The 24,187-nt window shown below is 48.4% G+C and overlaps 1 protein-coding gene across 1 annotated transcript in view; it reads left to right on the forward strand.

The window, feature by feature from the left end:
- Positions 1-19,198, forward strand: part of Glp1r (glucagon like peptide 1 receptor) — a 31,796-nt gene extending 12,598 nt beyond the window's left edge. Inside the window, exons 4-13 of the mRNA XM_028767961.1 lie at positions 4,288-4,406; positions 4,790-4,896; positions 8,125-8,278; positions 9,241-9,400; positions 12,243-12,303; positions 12,800-12,869; positions 12,993-13,081; positions 13,409-13,547; positions 14,885-14,926; positions 18,954-19,198. Of these exons, the coding sequence (XP_028623794.1) occupies positions 4,288-4,406; positions 4,790-4,896; positions 8,125-8,278; positions 9,241-9,400; positions 12,243-12,303; positions 12,800-12,869; positions 12,993-13,081; positions 13,409-13,547; positions 14,885-14,926; positions 18,954-19,121 (1,109 nt within the window). The 3' untranslated portion in view covers positions 19,122-19,198. The remainder of the gene's footprint in view (positions 1-4,287; positions 4,407-4,789; positions 4,897-8,124; positions 8,279-9,240; positions 9,401-12,242; positions 12,304-12,799; positions 12,870-12,992; positions 13,082-13,408; positions 13,548-14,884; positions 14,927-18,953) is intronic.
- The last annotated feature ends 4,989 nt before the right edge of the window (positions 19,199-24,187 follow it).

Consider the following 24,187-nt stretch of genomic DNA (forward strand, 5'->3'; position numbering starts at 1 on the left):
AGTGCCTACTGTGTGCATGGTACTTATAGGGTAGAATGACCACTATGTGTACCATGTATGTAAGGTAAAGTGCCTACTGTGTGCATGGTACTTATAGGATAGAGTGACCACTATGTGCACCGTGTATGTAAGGTAAAGTGCCTTATGTGTGCATGGTGCATTTAGGACATAGTGCCTACCGTATGCTGGGGTTTGGGCCAGCTCTGGGAAGAGTCTGCTACTGTATTTTCTCCCTTCTCCTTTCTCCCAAGTGTCTCTCTCCCTACCCCACTCCCTACTCCCTCTCATACAGACAGGCTGCAGAGCAGGCTCTGATACCCATTCACTCCCACAAAATTGGCCCAGGTCCCCATCACCATCAGGGTCTATCTACAGCCAAAAGCAGGCTTGTTATCTACCAGAAGACTGGACTCCCAGAAAGTATCCATGCACCAGATCATAGAAGCATTTGGGGACCTGAGGGTGGCCCTTTGAGATGCTAAAATGAGGGCATGTGCCCGCCTTCCCCAGCCACTTGTAAGCTCCTTAGAGATGTCCCCAGCAGTCAGCGTCCAGCTCAATCACTGTTCGATGCTGGATGAGATGCCATCAGATCCTCAGGGGTTCGTCAGAGTCTACAAATGTAGCTTCCAGGCCGAGGAAACAGCTTAGTTGATAAAGTGCTTGCTGCATAATCAAGAGCACCTGAGTTTAGATTCCCAGCATGGAAAAAGCTGGGTGTAGTAGGGTGTGCCTGCACAGGGGAGGGCTGGCTGGTCATAGGCTAGCCCAATCAGGGAGCTCTGGGTTCAGTCAAAGATCCTGTCCAAAAAGTAAGGTGGTTGTAGGGGAGACACCTGGCATCCACTGCCAACTTCTGGCCTCAGTGCACATATGTACACACGTATGTGTCCCCATACACACATGCATGTGCACAACACACACACAGATACAGACACACACATACAGACAGACACACACTACACACAGACAGACAGACATACACTACACACACACACACATACAGACAGACACACACACACAGCTGATTTATTCCAATAAATTCCTTCTCCTCAGGAGGGACCCCTGCTTCAGCGGGTATTTATGAAGAGAAGAGAGAAAGAAGAGAAGGGTGAAGACTGGGCACGCTGGGTGCTGGGTGGCAGGATTGGAGCTGAGAATAAGGCCTGAGTGACAGGCACGTGATTGCAGTGGAAGAGGCCTGTCACAGGACCCACAGGAAGTCTCCCTGGCACATAACCATGGTCTCAGAAGCTGGGAAATTGGGTTTCTGCACTGAAAGTCTACCCCTGGAGGCAAGTGTCCCCTGGATGTGCCTCCCACAGGGTACAGCTGCTATTCTGCCATATGCATATGTGCATATGTATATATGTATATAAGTATATATGTATATAGGTACATAGGTATATATGATGTATATACGTATATATGGTGGATATATGATGTATGTATGTGTATATATGTATATGTGTATATATGTATGTATAGATGTATGTATATGTGTATACATGTGTATGTGTGTATATGTATATATGTGTATACATGTGTATATGTATACACGTGTATACATGTGTACGTGTATATATGTGTGTATACATGTGTATGTGTGTATATGTATATATGTGTATACATGTGTATGTGTGTATATATGTGTATACATGTGTATATGTATACACGTGTATACATGTGTATGTGTGTATATGTATATGTGTGTATACATGTGTATGTGTGTATATGTATATATGTGTATACATGTGTATGTGTGTATATGTATATGTGTATACACGTGTATGCATTGTATATGTGTATTCGTGTATACATGTATACGTGTATACGTTTATATATGTATGAATCAGCCTTTTCTTACTGACAATCTCTCCACCTTAACGCTGACCAGCCATGGCCACCAAGGGCTCGGGGACTTGTGTATTCTCCCCGTTCCTTTCCACAGTGCCTGCGCCCACAGCCCACGGCTGGTCCTTCAAGTCTTTTGTCCTTTAGAATATTTGTATTACATTTATTTGTCCATTTAGGGGAGGTACATGTGAAAGCATCCATGTGGAGGTCAGAGGACTCAGCTCATAGGAGTTGGCTCTCTCTCCTGTCATCTGAGTCCCAGAGATGGAACTTGGGGCAGCAGGCTTGGCAGCAGGCGTCTCTACCTGCTGGTCCATCTTCCCAATTCAAGTTGTTTAGTCTTACAGGATTTAAATCTTCTACAGTCAGCTCCTGACTTCGGCTGCCCTCCTCACTCTCCTGTGCTAATCCCCCTCCTTCAACTGTTTGCTTGCTCACCTCCACCCCTGTTCCTTGGCCTCGCTGAAAGACTTAAGTTCTCCTATATGGAGACAATGGGTGAGGCCTTTCCTAGGTACACTGAGCACTCTGCTGCTCTTACATGGAGCCCGGGGCTAAAAATCACACCTCTCCATCATCTCCCTAGACAGGTCCACAGTCGGATGTAGTGTGGGTTGGCCTAATGTCATTTGTATTCTAATGTTCATTTGGGTCCCCCAAAACTGTTTGCCCTGGAGACTAGAGAGTCTGTACATAAGATGCTGAGAGGCACTGCCCCCAGTTAATTCTGATTGGTAAATAAAGACGCCAGCGACTCATAGCTGGAGGAAGAGACATAGGTGGGGGTTAGGTTTCCCAGGTTTGAGGCCACGAGAAGAGGAAAAGCAAAGCCACCATGGGATAGAAAGGGTGTGTAGAAGAGGAGAAAGGAGAGCCACTGTGGGTTAGGGGCCAAGAACATGTGGCTCAGAGGGCTGCCTAATTGGAGCTAAGAGCAGCCCAGATGAAGCATAGCAGTAACTTGGGTTATGGATAGGAGGTGGATTCTAACAGCACAGAGGGTAAGCAGTTGTCCAGCTGTTGTACTGATTAAGGCATATTAAATATAAGGGCTGTGTGCATGTCTATCATCTGGGTACATAAACCATTAAGGAAGGAAGGAACCCTGTGCTGAGATTTTTAAATATTATTTTTTTACCACAGTAGGGCACGATGGGGACTCCTCAGCACCCCGATATAGTCAAGTGAATGTGAAGACCGCAGGTGATAGCCCACCCCCAGCTCTGTGGAAACAGTGTCAGGTCCCCGTGGATTTCCCTTTACGGTGCTCTTCTCTGAGAGCGGATAGAGAGAGAGTACGGTCCAGATTGTTGCCTTTTTTTTCAGAGAAGCAGCTCTCCAAGAGCTGTATCCTTCTTGAATATAGGACCAGGAGTTACTTGAAGGAGCAACTTTGTTTCCACATCTGAAGGGAAAATTTCCAAGAATGAGAGCTATAGCAGCACCATGAGACTTTGTGTTCCTTTTAGAGGTTTTAAAAAGGAAGTCCGAATCTCCTCTGGCTGGGGCTCTCTGGGCAGGCCATGTCTCCTCAGAATGGGGCTCTCTGGGCAGGCCATGTCTCCTCAGAATGGGGCCCCTGGGAACAGACCATGTCTCCTCAGATGGAGGCTCCCTGGGTAGATGATGTCACCTAAGACTGGGAGTCCCTGGGTAGACCATGCCTCCTTAGACTGGGGCTCCCTGGGTAGGCCATGCCTCCTCAGACTAGGGCTCCCCAAGTAGAGGTTGCTTTCCTTCCAGTCTGAGGAGTTTAGTACCAGCTTTGTTCTTAGACCTTTCTATCCCCCAAAGAATACAGGAGGGCAAGGGACTCTGAGTCAGGAAGATCAGAAATTGCGGAGAGTGACTGAGATTGGCAGGGCCCCTTCTGCTCAGCAGCCTGTCAATAGTACGATTTGAGACTGGAGGATAGGACATTCCAAACTATGTTTATCATGTCTAAAAGGCACAGATTCACTCAACTGTGACTTTGGGTGTGGCTAAGAGGAATAGCTGAGGATGGCTGGGTCATCCTCACCTTTGTGATCTCTCATGCCTGGACCATTATGGGTACTGTGTGCATACGTGTGTGCATGTGTGTGCATGCATGTGTGTGTGTATGGTGTGTGTGTGTGGTATGTATGTGTGTGGTATGGCGTGTATGTATGCATGAGTGTGTGTGGTGTATGTGTGTGCTGTGGTGTGTATGCATGCATGTATATGTGTGTGTGTGGTGTATGTGTGCTGTGGTGTATATGCATGCATGTGTATGTGTGTATGTGTGTTGTGGTGTGTATGTGTTTGTGTGTGGATGTGATTCCTGTTACTAACTCAGAAGAGTCAGCTTGAATGGAGCAGGGTGCTCCCAAGAAAGGAAAAGATAAGGACACCCTTGGGTGGGCTGCTAATCTCTAGGCTGAGCCTCAGATGTCACGTCTCCCTGCTCAGTGCTCCAAGGCCACGTGTACCGGTTCTGCACAGCGGAGGGGCTCTGGCTACATAAGGATAACTCCAGCCTGCCCTGGAGGGACCTGTCGGAGTGTGAAGAGTCCAAGCGAGGGGAGAGAGTGAGCTGAGGGGTCCTGAACCCGGGAAGGGGCAGCTAGGTCTCTGCTTCATGGGAGCAGAGACTCTAGGCTCAGGGTGGGGCGGCTGCTGTCACACTGTCAGTCCCCTTGCTTCCGGTGACTTTGTACCTCTGCTGTCTGGCCAAAGGTGATGTGTACTTACCGCAGAACCAGGTCGCCAACATCCCTGGGCCACTTCCACGAGTCATTCTCTTTCTTGATTCTGGAATCCCGAGTGGGGCCCCAGGGCACCTCACATCCTTAGACCCCAGAGTGAAGCACTTGGGAGAAGAATGCTCACACACACACACACACACACACACACACACACACGTAAGGCCCACTGGCCATGCACACACCCTCATGCCCCTCTGTGCACACAGAACTCCCCTGAGGAACAGCTCCTGTCACTGTACATCATCTACACAGTGGGGTACGCGCTCTCTTTCTCCGCCTTGGTCATTGCTTCAGCCATCCTTGTTGGCTTCAGGTAAGGAGGGGGCTCAGGACTGGGAGGGAGGGCGCTGTCTCCTGCTCAGTTCCCTAATAGAAGAATTTCAAACCAAAGCAATCAGAGGGTCCTGCTCTCTAGAACTTTCTGGAAAACATGAGGTTGAAAACACACACACACACACACACACACACACACACACACACTGATTACAACAATAATGTTCTCCTGTGATTCTTGCCTGTGTATTTCCTTCCGGCATACCCCCAGAGGCAAAACTACCACCAATAACCAACCACCTGATCTTTAGTGTCTGGTTTACTAGTGTTAGGTTGCTTCCCAGTTGGCTACTGCCAGGTGGCACTCTGGCCACCGGTGGAGACGGTTCTCTGAGCTCACAGCACACCCACATGTAGCATTTTCAGACTTAAGCAATGTTAATCTATAAGGCATGTAAAAGGCCTTCTTATGGTTCTAGTTTGCTTATCTTTGACCCCTAGAGAGAGTGAGTGGGTTGTTTGTTTGTTTGTTTGTTTGTGTTTCTTTCTTTTGATATTTTAGTTTATGAATTGCTTTGTTCATTGCCTTTTTAAAGAATTGGTTTATTTGGCTTTTGTGTCTTGTAGGGATTTATCTGGCTATTAACCTACTTAATAGTAGACATACTTAATCAAAGTATTAAGTATTAATAGAGACTTAAGCTATGTTTGTCATTATGGTGCCTTTTACACACAGGTGTTCTGCATTTAAATGAAACAAAATTGGTCAAGTTTATTGATAAGTAAAACATATCGATAAGAACTATTGATTAACAAAATTAATCTTATCAGCTGATAGACACTTATTAATTTTTTTCATTGAAGACACCACAAGAGTCCTCAGATTTGTAAGTTGGTTTCTGTCATTTACAATCCTTTTCTATTGATCTGTTTAGCTACCCTAGTCTCAAACCACAGTGTCTTGTCTCCTAAAGATGTAATAGAAATTTAAGGTCTCAGGCCAGCAAGGTGGCTCAGCTAGTAAAGGCTCCTGCTGCCAAGGCTGATGATGACCCAAGTTTGATCCCTGGAATCTACCATGAAGGAAAGAACTGACTTCTCCAAATTCATTTCCAGACTGGCACAAGTGTTCAGGCATGTGTGGTCTAAAACACACACACACACACACACACACACACACACACTAAAACAATTAATGTAATAAAATGGTTTTTAAAGGACAGATAAAAATAAAAATAAAAATAAAAATAAAAATAAATCCTAGCTCTCTGGCTGCAGAGATAGGTCAGTAGGTTAAACATTTGATACGCACTGTGAGTACCAAGGTTCGCATCCCTAGAACCCATGAGAAGCCAGATGTGGCTGGAGACATGTGTTTGTGGCCTGGTGCTCCTGCAGAGGCACAGAAGGCTGAGACAGGAATAACCTAGGAAGTTCAGGGGCCAGCCAGCCCCCGTGTAGGGAATAGTGAACAAGAGATTCTGTTTCAAACAGGACAGGAGGGGAGGATTAACACCCCGAGTTGTCCTCCAACCTCTGCACATACACTCACACACATGAACATGCGCATATACATGCAGGCATCATATGCACACACAGAGGCATCCTAGCTCTCTTACAGCAGAGACTCCTATACTGTGATTCCTTTTGACTGTTGATTGTTTTGAGACAGACTCTCATGGAGTCTGGGCTAGCTTTGAACTTGCTATATGTAGCTGAGGCTGGCCTTGAACTCCTAATTCTCCTGCCTCCACCTTCCAAGTGCTGGGATTATAGGTGTGTACAGTCATGCCCATCTGGGGGAGGTTGTTTTGTTGAAACCCTGTCTTGCTTTGTAGCCTAGACTTGCCTCAAACTCTTGATCCCCCTGCCTCAGCCTCCCATGTGCTGGGATTACAGGAAAGGGCTGCTTGACTACCTACACTATCCCTGACCTTTAGTTATTCTTTGTAAATCTTTTCAATACCATGAAAAAAGTCGACATTTTATTACAGCTGTTTGAATTCATTATTCACCATGGGACAGTGGCATTTCTTTTCTTGAGTGTGGTGTGACTATGTGTCTCCCATGAGTTTAAGACTTCTCTAATAACTTTGAGCCAGTTTTATCATGTTGTCCACAGCGATCTTACCAATCCTCTTGTTAGCGATAGTTTCTGGAAGTCAAATAGAACCTCTTCTACTTCTTTTTATTGTGTATTGCTAGAATGTGTTAGGGGACCCATCGCTGGATCCTTGAGACATTATAGTTCATCCCTACATTGTTCTGGTGTTTCTCTGAAGAATTCATCTATACGCCATACTGAGTTCTGGTTCACCTCTTCCATGGCCCTGTTGTAGTGGTGAGAGCTAATTGTCATTAGCAGCGACACATCCTCGCTTGGCTGCTGAATTTAAAGGAAAGGGTCTCCAAGTTCCTCCATTAAGAATGATGTTGGCTTTTGCTTGGGAGATAGCTTGTATCAAATGAAATGCCCTTGGATTTCCAGTTTGTCACACAGTGGTGTGTGTGTGTGTGTGTGTGTGTGTGTGTACATGCATACATGTACATATATGTGCTTTTAACATAGATTGCATACCAAGCATGTGGAAATCAAAGAGAAACGTCAGGTGTCCCTTTCCATCTTTCTCAGAGCGAGATATATATATTGTATTTGCTTGAGAACAGGATTTCTTACTGAACATAGAACTGGACTGGCAGCCAGCAAACCCCAGTGGTCTTCTGTTCTCTATGCCCCACCCCAGCAATGAGGTTACAGGTGTGCACGCTTGCTTTTTCACAGGACTACTGGGGACCTGAATGGAGGTCCTCATGCCTGGACAGGGAACACTCTTACCCACTGAGCCAGTCTCCTCAGCTCTGCTGCACACTTTAACCTGAAAGTATACATTGTATCCATTTTGAATTCCTACCGTGTGCCTAGAGCTATTCAACCCCAGAGAACAATCCAGAAACATCCTGTGCTAAAGAATCTAAACTCCCATGGGAAGACTGATCTTGTTACATATGTTGCTTTGGTATGAAAGACGGCACCACAGCAAGGGGTGGAAGTGGTCGGTGATTGTCCAGTTGAGGGCCTCTTAGACTGGCAGGGCATCAGAGATTTTCAAGGTTGTGAGGGAGAAAGACATTCTCAGAGGAAGGAAGATGTGAACATAATCCCAGAGATGCCTGATGTGTATGTATGTGGGCTGGCCAGAGAACTGGTACTGGCCAGAGAGCCAGTGTTAGCCATCATGCCAGGAATGGACTCCGCTTTCTCTCTTAGACACTTGCACTGCACCAGAAACTACATCCACCTGAACCTGTTTGCATCCTTCATCCTCCGAGCACTGTCCGTCTTCATCAAAGATGCTGCCCTCAAGTGGATGTACAGCACGGCTGCCCAGCAGCACCAGTGGGACGGGCTCCTCTCCTATCAGGTGGGTGGTGCAGCCTGGGGAGCTTGGGAGGGGTGGACATTGGTCAAGGAGTCCACTGCATAAGCCTGGGATGGATTAAAGCAAGAGTAGCCCAGACGTGGCCTTAGGGAGTCACTGTATGATGAAAGAGGCAGTCCATAATGAAGAATCCCTTGTATTATGAGAATCTACCATGGGAAACTCCTAGTCTGATGGCAAAGGTGGTACACCATGGGGAGCCCCTAGTGTGATGAGAGAGGCAATCTAACTTGGGGAGTCCTAGGTAGATGGGAGAAGGTAGTATACCATGGGAAACCCCTAGTCTGATGTGAGAGGCCGTCTACCCTGACAGGCCTAGTTTGATGAGACAGAACACCGTAAGAAGCCCCTAGTCTGACAGAGCCCCTAGTCAGACATTCTACCATGGAGAGTCCCTAATGTGATAGGAGAGGTAGTTCAACATATGGATCCCCTAGTCTGATGGGAGAGAAAGTCTATCATGGGAAGCCCCTAGTCTGATGGAGGAGACATTCTACCATGGAGAGTCCCTGGTGTGATGGGAGAGGTAGTTCAACATATGGAGCCCCTAGTCTGATGGAGGAGGCAGTCCACTTTGGGCGGTTAAGAGACTCTGCCACAGGGAGTTCAGTCTGATACAGGGAGTTCTCTGGACACAGACCTGAGTTTGAGTCTCGGCTCTACCTTGTACTGGCTGTCTACTAGTCCAGACACATCACATGACTTCTCCATGGCTCAGTTCTCCTCCCAGCATGGGGGCAATAGCAGGTGCTTTCTTCTCAGGAGAGGGAGCATTCAATGACCTAAAGCAGAGAGAGTTCCCAGCAGTGAGCCTGGCTATATGAAAACTCCTTAGTCCCGTGTTGACCATGGTAGGACAGTGGCCAGGCCAGGCTCATCGAGGAGTGACAGGTGGGGCAGGAAGCAGGGCTACTGTTCCCCATGGGACCCTTCTTTGTCCCTAGGACTCTCTAGGCTGCCGACTGGTGTTCTTGCTCATGCAGTACTGTGTGGCAGCCAACTACTACTGGTTGCTCGTGGAAGGCGTGTATCTCTACACGCTGCTGGCCTTCTCGGTGTTCTTGGAGCAACGTATCTTCAAGCTGTACCTGAGCATAGGCTGGGGTAAGGCCCACAGTCATTCACCTCACCACCTCCATGACCCCACCCTACCACATGTGTGTGTGTGAGTATATATATATATATATATATATATATATATATATGGATATATGTTTGTGTATATATATATATATCATATTATATTTATATATTATACATTATACATTATACATTATATATTATATATTTATTATTTATTTATTATATATTATATATTTATTATATATTATACATTATATGTTATACATTATACTTTATGTTTTATATTTTATATTATATCACATACCATATACCATAATATAGTATATAGTATATAGTATATAGTATATAGTATATTTATATGGTATACATCTTTTCTTAGTAGATACTTCCATTCTCAAATGGCCAAATATTACCTCTACCCCCAAGCCCCTTAGCCCTCTACCACACCACTAGAAGTCAGGACACTGCCCTCAGATACCTCTTCTCCCGAGGTCCTATGGGAGAGTGCTTCATTCCCAGTTCAGGCAACCCGAGGTCCTGAGGGGGATGCTACATCCTGGGCCTCACAGTGGGCAAGGGGTAGGCAAGTGAACAGGATACGGGCTAACATAGGATGTTATTGGGACAATGAAGCAAAGGACCCAGGGGAGAGCCAAGCTGGGAGGGGTGACTGATTGAGAAAAAGGATGGACTGTTGATGTACCTGGAGCTGGAAAGGTTCCAGCCAAGCTGGAAAGGTTCCACTGAGAACCATCAGGTCTTTTTTTTTTTTTTCTGGAACATTTCTGGTTGTGTTCCTACCTCTTGCATCATGGGACCCTCGTGGAGGATGGGGAGGGATGAGGTTTGGTTGGGGTGGGGCTAGATGGGTTGTAGCCCTATGGAACTATGGAGACAGATGAAGGCAGCCCCTCCTAGAGGGACCAGTGGGTACCCCCACCTGGGATGGACAGAAGACAGGCCTGTGCTCAGCCCTACTTAACCTACCCTTGAAGTTCCAGAGTTTTCTTCCATGTGCGGAACCGTTAGTCCCTAGACCTATTCTGATCCCTCCAGCTTCTTAGCTTAGTCACGGCAGACTGCGCTCTCCCATCCTGGTCCTGCTCAAAGTAGGAGATGGGGGGAAGGGTGTCAGGTCCTTCCAAAATGCTGCTTGGTGCTGGAAGCATCCTTCTTTACAAGAAGTTGCCAGCTTACCTTCCAGGAGGCCACCTCAGGGTTGAGGAGCCCTAATCGGGGGTTATCATGATCAAAGTATTAAGGTCCCTAAGACCGGAAGAGCAGAGGGCCTTAAAGGCTGAGTAGGTATTGGGTCATAAGAGGCTCCCAGCTTCCTGGCTCTGGGCCTTGTCTGCTTGTCAAGCGCAGGTCTTATCTTCTGCTTCCCACTCAGTCCCCTGCTGATTCTGCTGAGGAGGCTTAGATCTCTATATAGATAAAAGTGGCCCTGGCTTCAGCACTCAGAGCTCTCTGATGGTCCCTGTCCTTCCTCTTCCTCCAAGATCCAGCCTGTTCTACTAGATCTTTCCTTCCTTCCTAAGCCTCTCTATCCTGACAGACAACCCCATCAGGTGGGGCATCTGGAGAGTCCTGCTGCTCCCTAGGGGTGGGTGCAGGGACAGACCATTAAGGAACTCAGGGATGGGCTTCCTCTGTGTGGGGGACAAATGGTGTCTGTCCATTCTGGGAAATAACATCAGTGCTGTTTGTATCTGTCACCATAGCAACCCAAGGGCAGGACCAACCAAAGGGATGTGTACAGAAAAGCAGGGAGTTGGTAGGGATCAGTAGAGACAGAGGATGCTCTGGAGTTCTCAAAGTAGGAGATGGGGGAAGGCTGCCAGGTCTTTCTTGTCTACCCTAGCTCAGGGCTCAGAATCCTTAGGGTTATCTTTCTCAACCAAAACATCTTTTCTTGAGGAAGTGGGGTAGGGAGAAGGGTCAGAGAGAAGACAAGAGTCACAGAGATCTGCGTGTTGTTACTCTTGACAGCATCCTAGCCCAAGTCAGGATGCTGCAAAGCAACTTCCGGCTTCCCATGCAGCTGAACTGATGAAATGCAGCCTGCAAGGATTATGTCGCCTTGGCGGGTGGCAGGGCTGTGCTCCTGTTTCTTTACCAGGGCCTTGTTTGCCAGATGTTAATGGATAGATGAAACTCGCCGGGGGTAGCTGGTGGCATGGGCAAGCTCTCTCATACTGGAGTGAGGTCTCAGAGAGAAAGAACGACAGCTGATGTGGGACACGCAGCTGGAAGTTCCCGTACATGGATGGCCTAAAAACTGGCACATTCTTGTCTTAGAGAGCTTCCCTTCTCTCGTTGATATATTTATTCTATTCATACTGGGTATATTCTATAGGGCAGGGTCTACGCTATGCCCCAGGCTCCTCCTAGGTTACTCCATTATTTATTCAGTCCCGTGAATACCTGGTTATAAAACATCATGGATGTTGGAATGGCTGATCTGTGTAAAAATAAACAGGATGGAGAGAGATGGACGTACGGGCTGAAGACAGGGAGGATGGAGCATCAGAGAGTTTCCTGGTCCTCTTTCCATCATGTTGTACTGATCCTTTGCTACCTGAGGGTCTATCCTGGGGTCTCACAGCTAAGACTCTGGAGATGAATCCTGATACATGGAGGGTCTGGACCATGAAGAAGTCTATAAGGAAGGATGTGGAGTATTAGTGTGAAACCCTGAACCTTCATTCTCCCCAACACTCAGACCAGCCTGTTTTAGGGCCAGGAAGGGAGAGAGACTTGGGGTCTGAAGGGTCTGAAGTGTGGAGAGGACCTGGGCACTGTGGCAGCAGCTCTGACCTGCCAGCTCCGATCTCCTCTCTGTCTTCTCTTCTTCTTCTAGGAGTCCCGCTGCTGTTTGTTATCCCCTGGGGCGTTGTCAAGTATCTCTATGAGGATGAGGGGTGAGTGAGCACCCTGCTGCAGGAGAGTGATGTGCTGAGGTCTTATGCGTCTCAGCCCTGGGAGTCTTGAACCCTGGAGCATACGTTTATTACCTGTCAGGGAGGATTCGTGGGGTCAGCGGGAGTTTAGCGTATGAATTCAGTCTGTCACGTCCACTCCCTGAACCTGCCCTGGCACGGTAGGATGATCAATATTTCTGGCCTTTGTAGTCCATGGTGCCTCCCTGATGGGTATTATGAACATCGGAGTGAATAGCCTGTTGTTTTGTGCAGCGATCCGTGAAGAGAGAGGGGAGGCGTGGGTATCTCTGTGTGTATGACCATGTCTTGAGGATTTGGGGCTGGGGGCAGGGCATGGGATGCGTTTGCAGGGCTCTGCATGGATATGCAGCTGGGTGTAGCATTTTTCTTGGCCTCGGGTACACGTGCTGCACTAGTCCCTGAGGGCTCACTGAGTCCTGCCGGATGCCTTGTGAGCACCTCTCTTCCTCCGTAGCTGCTGGACTAGGAACTCCAACATGAACTACTGGCTCATCATCCGATTACCCATCCTCTTCGCTATCGGGGTAAGTGACAGAGTTTGGGGGTTGGAACACAAGCTGGTGGACCTGGACTGTGACCAGGCTAATAACTGGGAGAGAGAATGAGAGTTCCCAACCCCCCTCTCCCCCGGCTTGTGTGTCCTGCAGGTCAACTTTCTTATCTTCATCCGGGTCATCTGCATCGTGGTCTCCAAGCTGAAGGCTAATCTCATGTGTAAGACTGACATCAAATGCAGGTACATTAATCAAGCTACAGGGGTGCCCTCAGCCTTCCCTTTTCCAGCAGAGAGAGAATCTGGGGTGCTCTGTTCGGAACCCTCTTTTCCATCCAGACCTGGTTTATAACCCCTAACCTTTCCCCTCACTCTATCCTTAGCAGCCCCTGGACTTTTGAAGTCTTGACCTCTGCCCCCATCCCCCACACCCCGGGAGCCAGTCCAGGGTATTTCAGTGAGGAATGTCCATGACTTGGCAGAAACAGGGAGGTGGAGGTGGACACAGAGATGAAAGACCAGTCTGTGCACAAGCCCAGAATGACCCTAGTGGTCTCGCCCTCTCTCCAGGCTTGCCAAGTCCACTCTGACGCTCATCCCACTTCTGGGGACACATGAAGTCATCTTTGCCTTTGTGATGGATGAGCATGCCCGAGGAACCCTACGCTTCGTCAAGCTGTTCACCGAACTCTCCTTCACTTCCTTCCAGGTGACCCAAAGTGACCTGGGGCCACTTGCCTAGGTTGTCCCAAAGTGAGGGAGGGGTGGGCACCAGCCTGAATGATGCAGATGGGAGAAATGGGTAGACTGAGACCTGGGAGAATAAGCCTGGCTCCAAGTCACACAGTTGGAGCAGAGCCAGAACATGTGTGCCCAGGTATTTGGACATATAAATCAGTCTTCTCTGGAAGTCCATAGGACAAGTACTCCAAGTTGTGTGGGAGTCTTGGCATCTAGAGAAAGGCATGGCCATCCGCTAGCATCCTGCCAGGCGATTTATACACACAATGCATTCAGTTCTCCCAGGACTCACAGTTGAGAGATTGTCCCCATTTCACATAACTGGAAACTGAGGCCCAGAGATGTTAAAACAAGATTTCCAGGGTGTCGTGTGACTTTGCCTGGGGAGACATGAACAGACAGACATCAATTCACTCCAGATAGAGTACTGATAGTCAACCAAAGAAATGATTCCACTGAAGTCCAGTTGAACCAATGTGCTCGTTGGGGTTGGATACAGAAACAAGGGAGGCTCAAAGACAGCTGCACCACTGTAAAGCCCATCCCACCATGGCTGATAACTCACAGAAGCTGCATCCCTGGAGCTCCCTGCACAATTTGCAGGCAGCTCCATGGAGCAGAGTCTCCTCTCTTCAGCTGCTGACTGCTCAGATAACCCAGTGGAGGGGCCTTGTATCTTTCTGAACTTCCTGAATCTTGTAAGTTCTGGGACCTTCCTGGGTCTTGTGAGTTTCCTCTCTCCTTTCAGGAAGAAATATCTTAAGTAAGAAGAGCTAGCCGTACCACACAGGGGTCACACAGGTTCAAAGCAGGGAATCCGTCCTCCTCACTAACATTAGATGGCACAGCATGGGTGGGAAATGTAAGAAACCAATGCTGGAGAGATGGCTCAGTAGTTAAGAGCATTTGGTGCTCTTACAGAGGACTCAAGCTTGGTTCCCAGCATCATGTGTTCTTATACAATTGCCTGTTACTCCAGCTCCAGGGATCAGATGCCCTCTTCTGGCCTCTAAGGGCTCCTACACATACGTGGTGCATATAAAGTCTCTCTCTCTCTCTCTCTCTCTCTCTCTCTCTCTCTCTCTCACACACACACACACACACACACACACACACACACTCATGCACACACACATATATGCTCATGAGTGTGCATGCACACACACGCACACGCACATACACATACACACACAATTTATTTTGTCTATATCCAAGGCTGCCCAATCTGAAGACAGGGTGTCAGGGGCTGCTTGTCCAGTTGTTTCCTTTGGGCACCCTTCCTGCTAACATGCCTCTTGTTTCCAGGGCTTGATGGTGGCTATCTTGTACTGCTTTGTCAACAATGAGGTAAGGTCTGAGGAGGGCTGGTAGGGACCCTGTGGAGGCTGCTGCCATTGGCTGGTAGGGGGCTATGCAGTGAGGGGTCAGTGTAATCTTTCTGGTTGAAACCTCTGGTCCTTTCACTATGGCTGAAATTTGGGGTGACATCTTGCCTTTCTATTCTTTTCTGCGCTCCCCCCACCAACACAGGTGCATATTTGCACTCTCTCACACACACGCACACTGCACACACAATTGAAGAGAGAGCTTAGGCACAGCTTAGCCTTGCATTAAAGGGTTACTGTTGACTACTTCAAGCAGGGGTGTCCAACCTTCTGACCTTGCCGCCTCTCACTGTCATCCACGAATGATTTGGGCCACATCCGGCACTATCCTAATATGCACGCGGTCATTAGGCTACAGGTTGGGCACACCTGATTTATTGCAAAGTGATTCGACACACATGTGCCCAAGCCACTCTTGTGGCCTCTGCCCACAAGAGCTGTTCTCCAGACCTGGGGTTGCCATGGCAATGCCAGGTACTTGTGACCTGAGAAGATGGTTTGAACATTTGTCTCATGTGGTTGTCAAGGCCTGCACCAGCTGCTGGTCGGTGGGTAGCGGGGACAGGGGAGGGGAGGCACTGGCGATGGATTGAATGTGGCATCTGTCAAAGGGCCAAAGTGAAGTAGCCGAGGAGCCCTGAAGGCTCATTCTGTTCTGCACTGCCAAGCTGTGTGACTTCAGGCTAGCCACCTTGTGGGCTTTTTTTTTCTTTTCTCCTCAGGGGTCAGTAGAGGTGAGAAAGATTTACCAAACCTGGGGACCGATCTGGTACTTAGTCAGGGAGGGCACTTGGAATGTGATGGTGGGCTTCAGTGCAGAAAGGGTTAACATTAGATGGTGCAGATGCCAGGCCACTCATTCATTCATTCACTCAATAATTCATTCATTGGGTTATTAGCACATTAGATGGTACTCATGCCAGGCCAGATCATTCAATCATTCATTCATTCATTCATTGATTTAATCATTCATTCACTAGGGGCATTAGCACATTAGATGGTACAGATGCCAGGCCAGATCATTCATTCATTCATTCATTCATTCATTGAATCATTCATTCACTGAGGGTATGAGCACATTAGATGGTACAGATGCCAGGCCAGATCATTCATTCATTCATTCATTGATTTAATCATTCATTCACTGGGGGTATTAGCACATTAGATGGTACTCATGCCAGGCCAGATCATTCATTCATTCATTCATTGGTTTAATCATTCATTCACTGGGGGTATTAGCACATTAGATGGTACAGATGCCAGGCCAGATCATTCATTTATTCAATCACTTATTCATTGGGGTATTAGCAATGTATGTATGTACCCCAGAGCACAGGTAAAGGTCAGAGGACTGGGGGATTCCATTCTCCCCTCTTCCATGTAGGTTCTGATGAGCCAACTCAGGTCATCAGGCTTGGTGGCAAATGCCCTTTCCCACCAAGCCATCTCCCCAGCCACAGGGTCATTTTTCATTTTACTTTTCTTACCGATCAACAAGAGGACCTCATGTCAGAGGCCGATTCGTTGAGTGGTCATTCATTTGACTCATCGAAGCAACCTACAGCGAGTGCCCGGCGTGTGTTGAGAGCACTGTGCTCGGAGCGTGGGTGCTCAGAGGAGGAAGATGTAGTCATGACTGTCAAGTGCTCTCTAAGTGGGAAGGAGATGTGGCCAGAGACTCACTAGGCTTTTAGAGCTTCACACGCAGGAAGCCGGTGGTTAGGAGCTTGGCATTGGAGTCAGTACCTGGACTCTAATCCTGGATGTGCCCTGGGGAAATATTTACTCATTTTCCTCTGCCTCATCACCTTGACTTGAGGAGTGGTGACTGTTTCCCTGTGTGAAACAAGACAGTGTCCCCTTTTGGATATGGATGTGCACATGCACGTGCACACACACACATGGAACCTGGGGGCTGTGCCAAGCGTTTTTCTTAGATACTCGCCATCTTGTTTTGAGACAGTGGACTCTGGCAGAATCTGGAGTCCATCAATTAGCTAGAACCCCAGGGATCCACCTGTCTCCCCCCAATCCCCAACAAATGGCACTCTTGTGCTGGGCTTACAGATCTGAGCCAATGTGCTCGATTTGTTTTTAAGATTTATTTTTACACGTAGGAATGTTTTACCTGCGTGTATGTCTGTGTACCACATCTGGAGGCCATAGGAAGGCATCGGATCCCTATTGAGCCACATACGGTTGCTGGGACTCGAACCTGGGTCCTCTGGAAGGGCAGCCAGTACTCAAGTCCTCTCCTCTTGTTTCTGAAGCAAGCAATTTAGTGGTTCTTGAGAACAACTCTGATGACCGGGGACACCATGGGGGCTCCGAAAAAGTACCAACGGACACAGGATCGAGGGATAGCACGTGCTCTAAGTCCTGCTGGGTTGACTGCACCTCGGCATACCAATTTTGTTTCCTGTCTTCCAAATGGGAGACTGGGAGAGATTTGCATTCCTGCAGCTGTGCAGAAGGGAGCCATCTTCAGGCTCAATGTCCCTCTCCCAGCTGTCAGCACTACACAAGCCCGACTAGGCTAGGCAGCTGTAGGTGGTGTCTGCTCCACCTCCCTTGCCCTCTAGGTCTGGGCTCCATGACGCTGTCTGGGACACCAAGACTCCCTGGCAGGCAGGCGCTGGGTGATCTTAGCTCTACTTAGCACAGAAGTTCTTATAAGGGATGGCTTGTGGCCACGCAGGGTGTCTGGCTGGGCTTAAGGCTTGGTGTACAGCATGGGAAGAGTAGAAGAGGAGTGTTTGCCTAGGGGCAGGTAGAGGCATTGGCAGAGAGCCTGTTGCAAACAGCCAGCCGCTGGCAGCCAGCCCTCCTGATGGCTTGGGACTAAAAGGAACACAGTCCCCAGACAGTCCAAGGATGGAAGAGCAGACAATGAGAATAGCTCCCAGAAGAGGGATCCAGCCCTCAGGACAAACTGTGCGTCTTGTCACAGCCTTCTGAGTCACAGAGTCTTGATGGAGCCACAGCGTTCACGTGCAAGTCCGGGCACCAGGGATGGCGGGGATCAGAGCCCCTCCGTGTTCTGTGTAACTTTCTGCCCAAGTAGTGTGATCCTCTTGCATGTACCCTGCTGAGAAGTCTCTTCCCCTGGGGAACACCTGAGCTCAGTTCAAATGGGGAAAATGGGTTGGCTGAACTCGAGTAGGCAGATTGTCCAGCCAGGTTCCCATCAGTTTCTCTGAATGGGATGGATCCAAAGCCGGGCACAGAAATCCCAGCCACGTATCCTTCCCCCTTGCCTTCTTCACATCCTCCCTGTCCTGTCAGGGACTGAGTGGAAATCTGAAGGGAAATCTGGGCTTGATTATTCATACTTGTCATTCCCACTGTTCTGGGGACTGAGGTAGGAGGGTGGAGAGTTCAAATCCAGCCTGGGCTACATTGTGAGACTTTGCTGTCAGAAAATAAAGGACGATAAACCTAGACCCAAACAGAGCGAAGCAAAAGTACCTCAGGGAGTTTAGACCACTTGGGGGGGGGGGGCTCACCAGGGTTAGGGGTGGGGTGTGCCTTCCCCTTTCAATTGTCCGAGCCACACAGCGAGAGCCTTTTATAAAGTGAGACTCCATCTTCACCAGCTCTCAGGCTCTCTCTCTCTCTCTCTCTGTCTCTCTCTCTCTCTCTCTTTCTTTCTCTCTCTCTCTCTCCACCTCACTCTTTCTCTTCCGTTGAATAGGACTGCAATGGACTGTAAAAGGTACTTAGCTGAATCACTGAATTTAGAGATGGAAAGGGCCAATTAGGTCATCAAGCCCATCTCTCTCCAGAGGAGAGGCAGAAAACAGGAGACAACAATAAACAATTTTATTGGGATATTAATTTAGGCGCCTGAAGACCTTGACTCGTGTCTTGTAATATAACCCAGTGGATTTTTTTCCCCCTCTTCCCTGCTAATGTAATAACAGGGCCATTTTGCGGGCGGTTGGTTTGCCTGATGGCTTTTTGCTTCCCTCTCTTCTTTCCCATGGAAGGTCCAGATGGAGTTTCGGAAGAGCTGGGAGCGCTGGAGGCTGGAACACTTGAACATTCAGAGAGACAGCAGCATGAAACCCCTCAAGTGTCCCACCAGCAGTGTCAGCAGTGGGGCCACAGTGGGCAGCAGTGTGTACGCGGCCACCTGCCAGACTTCCTGTAGTTGAGCCCCAGTGCCGCTCATCCTGTGGTCTTTGCTGTTGGCTGGGTGGGCCATCCCAGGTGGGAGAGACCCTGGGGACAGAGAAAGTGAGGGACATAGGCATACACACACACACACACACACACACACACACACACACACACACACACGCTTTCCTTCTCCAAACCTATCAGACAGGCAAGTGCCTCCTGGGACCTAGACACATGTTCTCCAAGGAGAACAGCCTGCTAATTTAATCACTGTGGCAGGAAGAGAGGAAGAAACAATTGCTGCTTGAGATGAAGACTTCTTCCTGTCAAAGCCACAAGGCCCTTGGGGTTCCCTCGGACAGAACAGCAAATCAACCCCGGACTCCTGCTCAAGGGCAATTGCTGATGGGTGGAAGTGGGGCTTGTAAGAGGAAGCAGTTCCATGAGAGACGGGCACATTGGAGCCTCAGCCAGCACAGAGTTCAGTAAGGTGAGCCGGCTGTGCTGTGTACATGGCTGGTGAGGTCACTTGCATCGGCCTTCCTCTCCACGAGAGGCTTCCTCTGTGCATCTGGATTGCTGCCGTTCCCTCCTCTGCCCGTTCTTCCGCCATCCTGTCTTTTCCTTGGGGAGGGGAGGTTTGTTGAAGTCAGACCGTGCAGCTCTTTCTGGAAGCATCTGTGAATGGTATTGAAGAGATGCTCAGAGGTAGTCTTTGCGCATACCCACTCCTTGCCTGGCCCTTTAAGCCACTTTGCCCTTGGTTTCTGCCATGCCTAGGGTACTAGGGCAGGTCCCACGGTGAGAAGCCCAGATGTGGTGTATGAACCCTCAGTTCTGTTGTAAAGATGCTCAGATACCCTCTAGGGTCCATCTAAAGGAATATCCCCTAGGGGTGCTGCTGACATTAATCTAGAGGAACAAGAGATTTATTGCCTACACACCTCCACCTCATCTGTAACCAGAGTCTAGGCCTTGGATGACGATTGGGGTATATCCTCTGACTTCAGAGGCTATGACCCAGAAAAGACTCATCCACTGAAACCAACCCCCACCTCCGCCTTTGAAATTCTCCCACTTTGAACATATATGGACTTTATCCTATTTTTTTTCCCTTTGTGCCTATTCAAACATATAATTCTGATTTCTCTCACCCAATGGAAGGAAGCACTAGATCATGGCTGTTGTTATGTTTGAGGGAGTGGGAGAGAGTGATTGATTTGATCCCCCCACTGTTGTTGATAAGTAATGCCTGCCCCACCTCCAGACTCCTCCCACGCATAATGAGCAGCAGGTAAAACAGGGTGGAGGGTTCATATATCACACTTGCCTCCCCCACTTCAGCCACTGCGAGAAAAGCTGTCAGAAAACAGCACTGCAGAGACCCAACCCTAAAGATTGTCTCCTCGGGGAAATAGGCAATGACTTCTTAGAGGCCCGGAAAGATACCAGAGCTGGAAAATGATCCTAGTAGTCCAGACCTCCTTTGAGGTCGGGGTTGAGGCGGCTTTACTTGTATTCTCTCACGAGGCTGATCTCTCCCTCCCCCTGTGGAGAGTGGGAGACCCTCCCCAGTGCTTACACTAGACGCATTCTCCTGTGCCCCTTGGAGAGGCACGAGGCATGTATGGGAGATAATGATGGGCCATAAAACATGCCAAGCAGAAAATATCTTATCCTTCAAGCTTCAACAGAGTGCTGTTGTCTATGTTAATAGGAAAGCGAGACCTCAGGCTAAAGAAAGAGCCATGCAGCCAGACTCCCTCCTTGACCAAGACAAGGAGTTCAGTGGGGGAAGTGGAGCCAGGGTCCTCTGCAGCCTAAGGAAAGGGCAGGTTTTTCCAGCCGGCACCTCTTTCTTGTTTCCACTCTGGGAACTGTGGAAAGACAAACGTGGGATAAACTGGGAACTTTCTAGAACCATTAATTACACACAAGTGAAGGGAAAAGACAGATATAATCTGCCTGAAATAAATTTTCTAGATGCTGAGAGAGTCTAGGCAACCCAGTGGGAGCTTTAATGTGGGGTTCTTTTCCCCTTCTCTAGAACTCTGGATTCTTGGGTTCACTGCACCTCACATTCCGAGACTGTTAATACATGTTTCCCTCCCAGATCCCTGTTACTGAAGAAGTCTTTGCCTGTCTCTGAGTCCCTGTACTATTAGTGTGTGTGTGTGTTTTTTTTTTTTTGAATGGCACCACACTCCCTCTCTCCAAACTTGCCTACGCTAAATATAGCTCCCCCAGGTCTGGGAACAATCCGCCGCTATGTACTCTGAAATTCCACTAGCTGTTTACAAGCCTCCGGCCATAAGTCTAAGCCTGGCACTTGCTGAGAATTCTCTGACCGCCCCTGACCCTGTCCTGGGGCTACTATTGTTAGCCTACAGGGTATAAGCGATAGCTTTGTTGGAGACACACGTGCAGGCTCACGTGGTGGTTGTCGACGGTTGATGGCTTCAGCACTTTGGCCAGCTCCTGGGAACAGGGAAAGGGCTGAAATCTCCTCAAAGACTCTTCTATTCTCTCCTTCAGTCTTTGAACACCTAAATCACTGAGCTTTACAAATCACTTACACTCCAAGACTGCCTTCTCTTTCGAATGACTTTGGGGAGGGCAGACATGATTACAATCACCCCAGCGCTCCTCACACTGAAGACAGCACTCATGGGGTGATCCTGACGATTCCTCCTGACTTTGGCCTACAGAAGCTGGGAGAGAGTCTTGCAAGGGTTGCTGGGGGCTACAGCTCCAGGCTTCCAGTGCAGCTGGGCCTCTGGGCAGGCCAGGTGAAAGCATACATGGTCATTCAGGATGTGCCAAGATCAAGTCCTCGTGTGATCTGGGTTTTACATTGAGGAAGAAATGGAACAGCAAAGGTGGAGCCATCCCATGTGATGTGATGAGAGGAAGCTGGGTGTGTTTTAAAGTCTGCTCCAGTACTTCCCTTGTTCTTAGAATTAAGAGAGGAGGGACTGGAGAGATGACTTCGTGGTCAAGAATATGAACTCTTGAAGAGGACCAGCATTCAGTTCCCAGCACGCACATCAGAAGGCTCACAACCCCCTGTAACTTCAGCTCTAGGGTACCTGACACCCCTCTTTTGGCTTCCAATGGGACCTACACATAAATAGCATACACACAACTCACACACACACACACACACACACACACACACCCCGTACCTGACACCCTCCTTTGGCCTTGATTGGAACCAGCACACATGTGGCATTCAAACACCTCACACAAACATACGTACATACATAAGAAATAAAATCTGCATAAACAAATCCAGAGATAAAACACGCCCGAGCAGAGAACAGGGTTGATATCTGAGAGCACCGCCACAGGATCGTTTAATGCCTCGTCTTGAATATTTTTCAGATTCATCTCTCTGTTTGAAATATGCTGATAGGCACACAAAAGTGACTGAAAGAAATGAAATGGGGACTGGGTACCTCATCTTTCCCTCTCCAGTGCTCCCTGAATTCTGGGAGAAGATCTCACAGAGCACCTGATGGTACAGCTCTCTGAAGGACCGGTAGAGTCTTGTCTTCACTTGAGCCTGAGCTGGCTGGGTTTCAGCCAGCTCAGGCAAGGAACATTTTGCGTGCCTGTGTTTGTCCTGTGCAGTCCAGCCCGAGGTGAGGAGATACTGGAGCTGGATTCAGCCCTCCTCCACCATGAAGGTCACAGGATTGCACCAGCCACGGTGGGGCTGGCTGGGAGGCTGGCAGATGTATTTCCTCCATGCACAGACAGGGCTCCCATTATCACTAATGTCTGCGACGTGCTCCGGGAAGACAGAATATGTTTCAAAGGTTTATATTCCATCTGCTGAATTGATTCTAATCTACAGGGCCGACTCTACTTTGGGCTCCTAGGAGGGAAACAATTTTTTTTTTCCCCTGATTCTCAAATCATAAAACACGGGGATTGATCCTGCTAAGACAGCTATGCAAATGGCATGTTAAATATTCAACAGAAAGGAAATTAGAGTCAACTCTAATGTGGTGAGGGGGGTTCCCCCCCCAACCTTTTTTTTTGTGGCTCAAATAAGTTTTCCTTGGTGAGAAAAAGGGGTCCAGTTTGAGAAACTTCTACCAACATTGCCATGTGTCTATGCTGTTGTCTGCAACCTGAACCATTTCTCTGGTCCTGAGAAAGACCATGTCTAGTAACCCCCTTCAGGACCAGCAAGATGGCTCAGCAGGTAAAACCACTTGCTTCCAAGTCAGATGGCCCGAGTTTTATCCTGGGTCCCACATAGTGGAAAGAATGGACTCCCAACATTGTCTTCTGACCTTCGTGTGCATGGAGTGACATGTATGTCCCCCCCCTTCCACAGACACGTACCCACATAGTAAATAAATAAGTGTAACTTAAAAGGAAATCTAAAAGAATGGTAGGTAACAGACACATTGCTTTGGAGAATATTTTCTTAAATAAAGAAGCATGGACAACCGGTGTGATTTCGAGAGCTTTCCTTAGTGCTGTGGTGTGTTTAGAGTACCCATGATTCTTTCTGCTCCACTCATGGGTTGATTGGCAGGAGACAGATGGGGCTAATGGTAAATTAGAACAGTAAATAAGACACCTCGTTAAGAAGCGCAAAAAATACATCAACTTTTGCTTTGTCGTTAAGGACCTCACTGTGTAGCACAGGCTGGCCTAGAACTTCCTTGTCTGGGGGTGAAACAACAAACAGAAGGGAGTGGTATTTAAAAAGTATGTTGAGAGGACTTGAAAATATACTCAGGAATACTCAGGAAGACACACATAACATAGAACGAGGAGAGACTGGGCTGGAGAGGTGGCTCAGCGGTTAAAAGCACTTGCTGTTATTGCAGCAGACTGGGGCTCCATTCCCAGCACTGGCTTGGTGGCTCGCAACCATCCAACAGGCATGGATGTGGTGCATACACACACAGGCAGACAAAACCTTCATACAGTAAAATAAATAAATCTAAAGAAAAAAAAACAGAATCAAAGCAGAAAGGCAGGGGTGGTGGCTGCTATCTGTAATCTGGATACTTGTGAGGCTGAGGCAAGAGAATTACCTCCTGTGGGCTAGAGTGAGACCTGTTGTGATGGTTTGTAT

Source organism: Grammomys surdaster, unplaced genomic scaffold (genome assembly GCF_004785775.1).
Source record: "Grammomys surdaster isolate TR1022 unplaced genomic scaffold, NIH_TR_1.0 183, whole genome shotgun sequence".
NCBI classification, from domain to species: Eukaryota; Metazoa; Chordata; class Mammalia; order Rodentia; family Muridae; genus Grammomys; species Grammomys surdaster.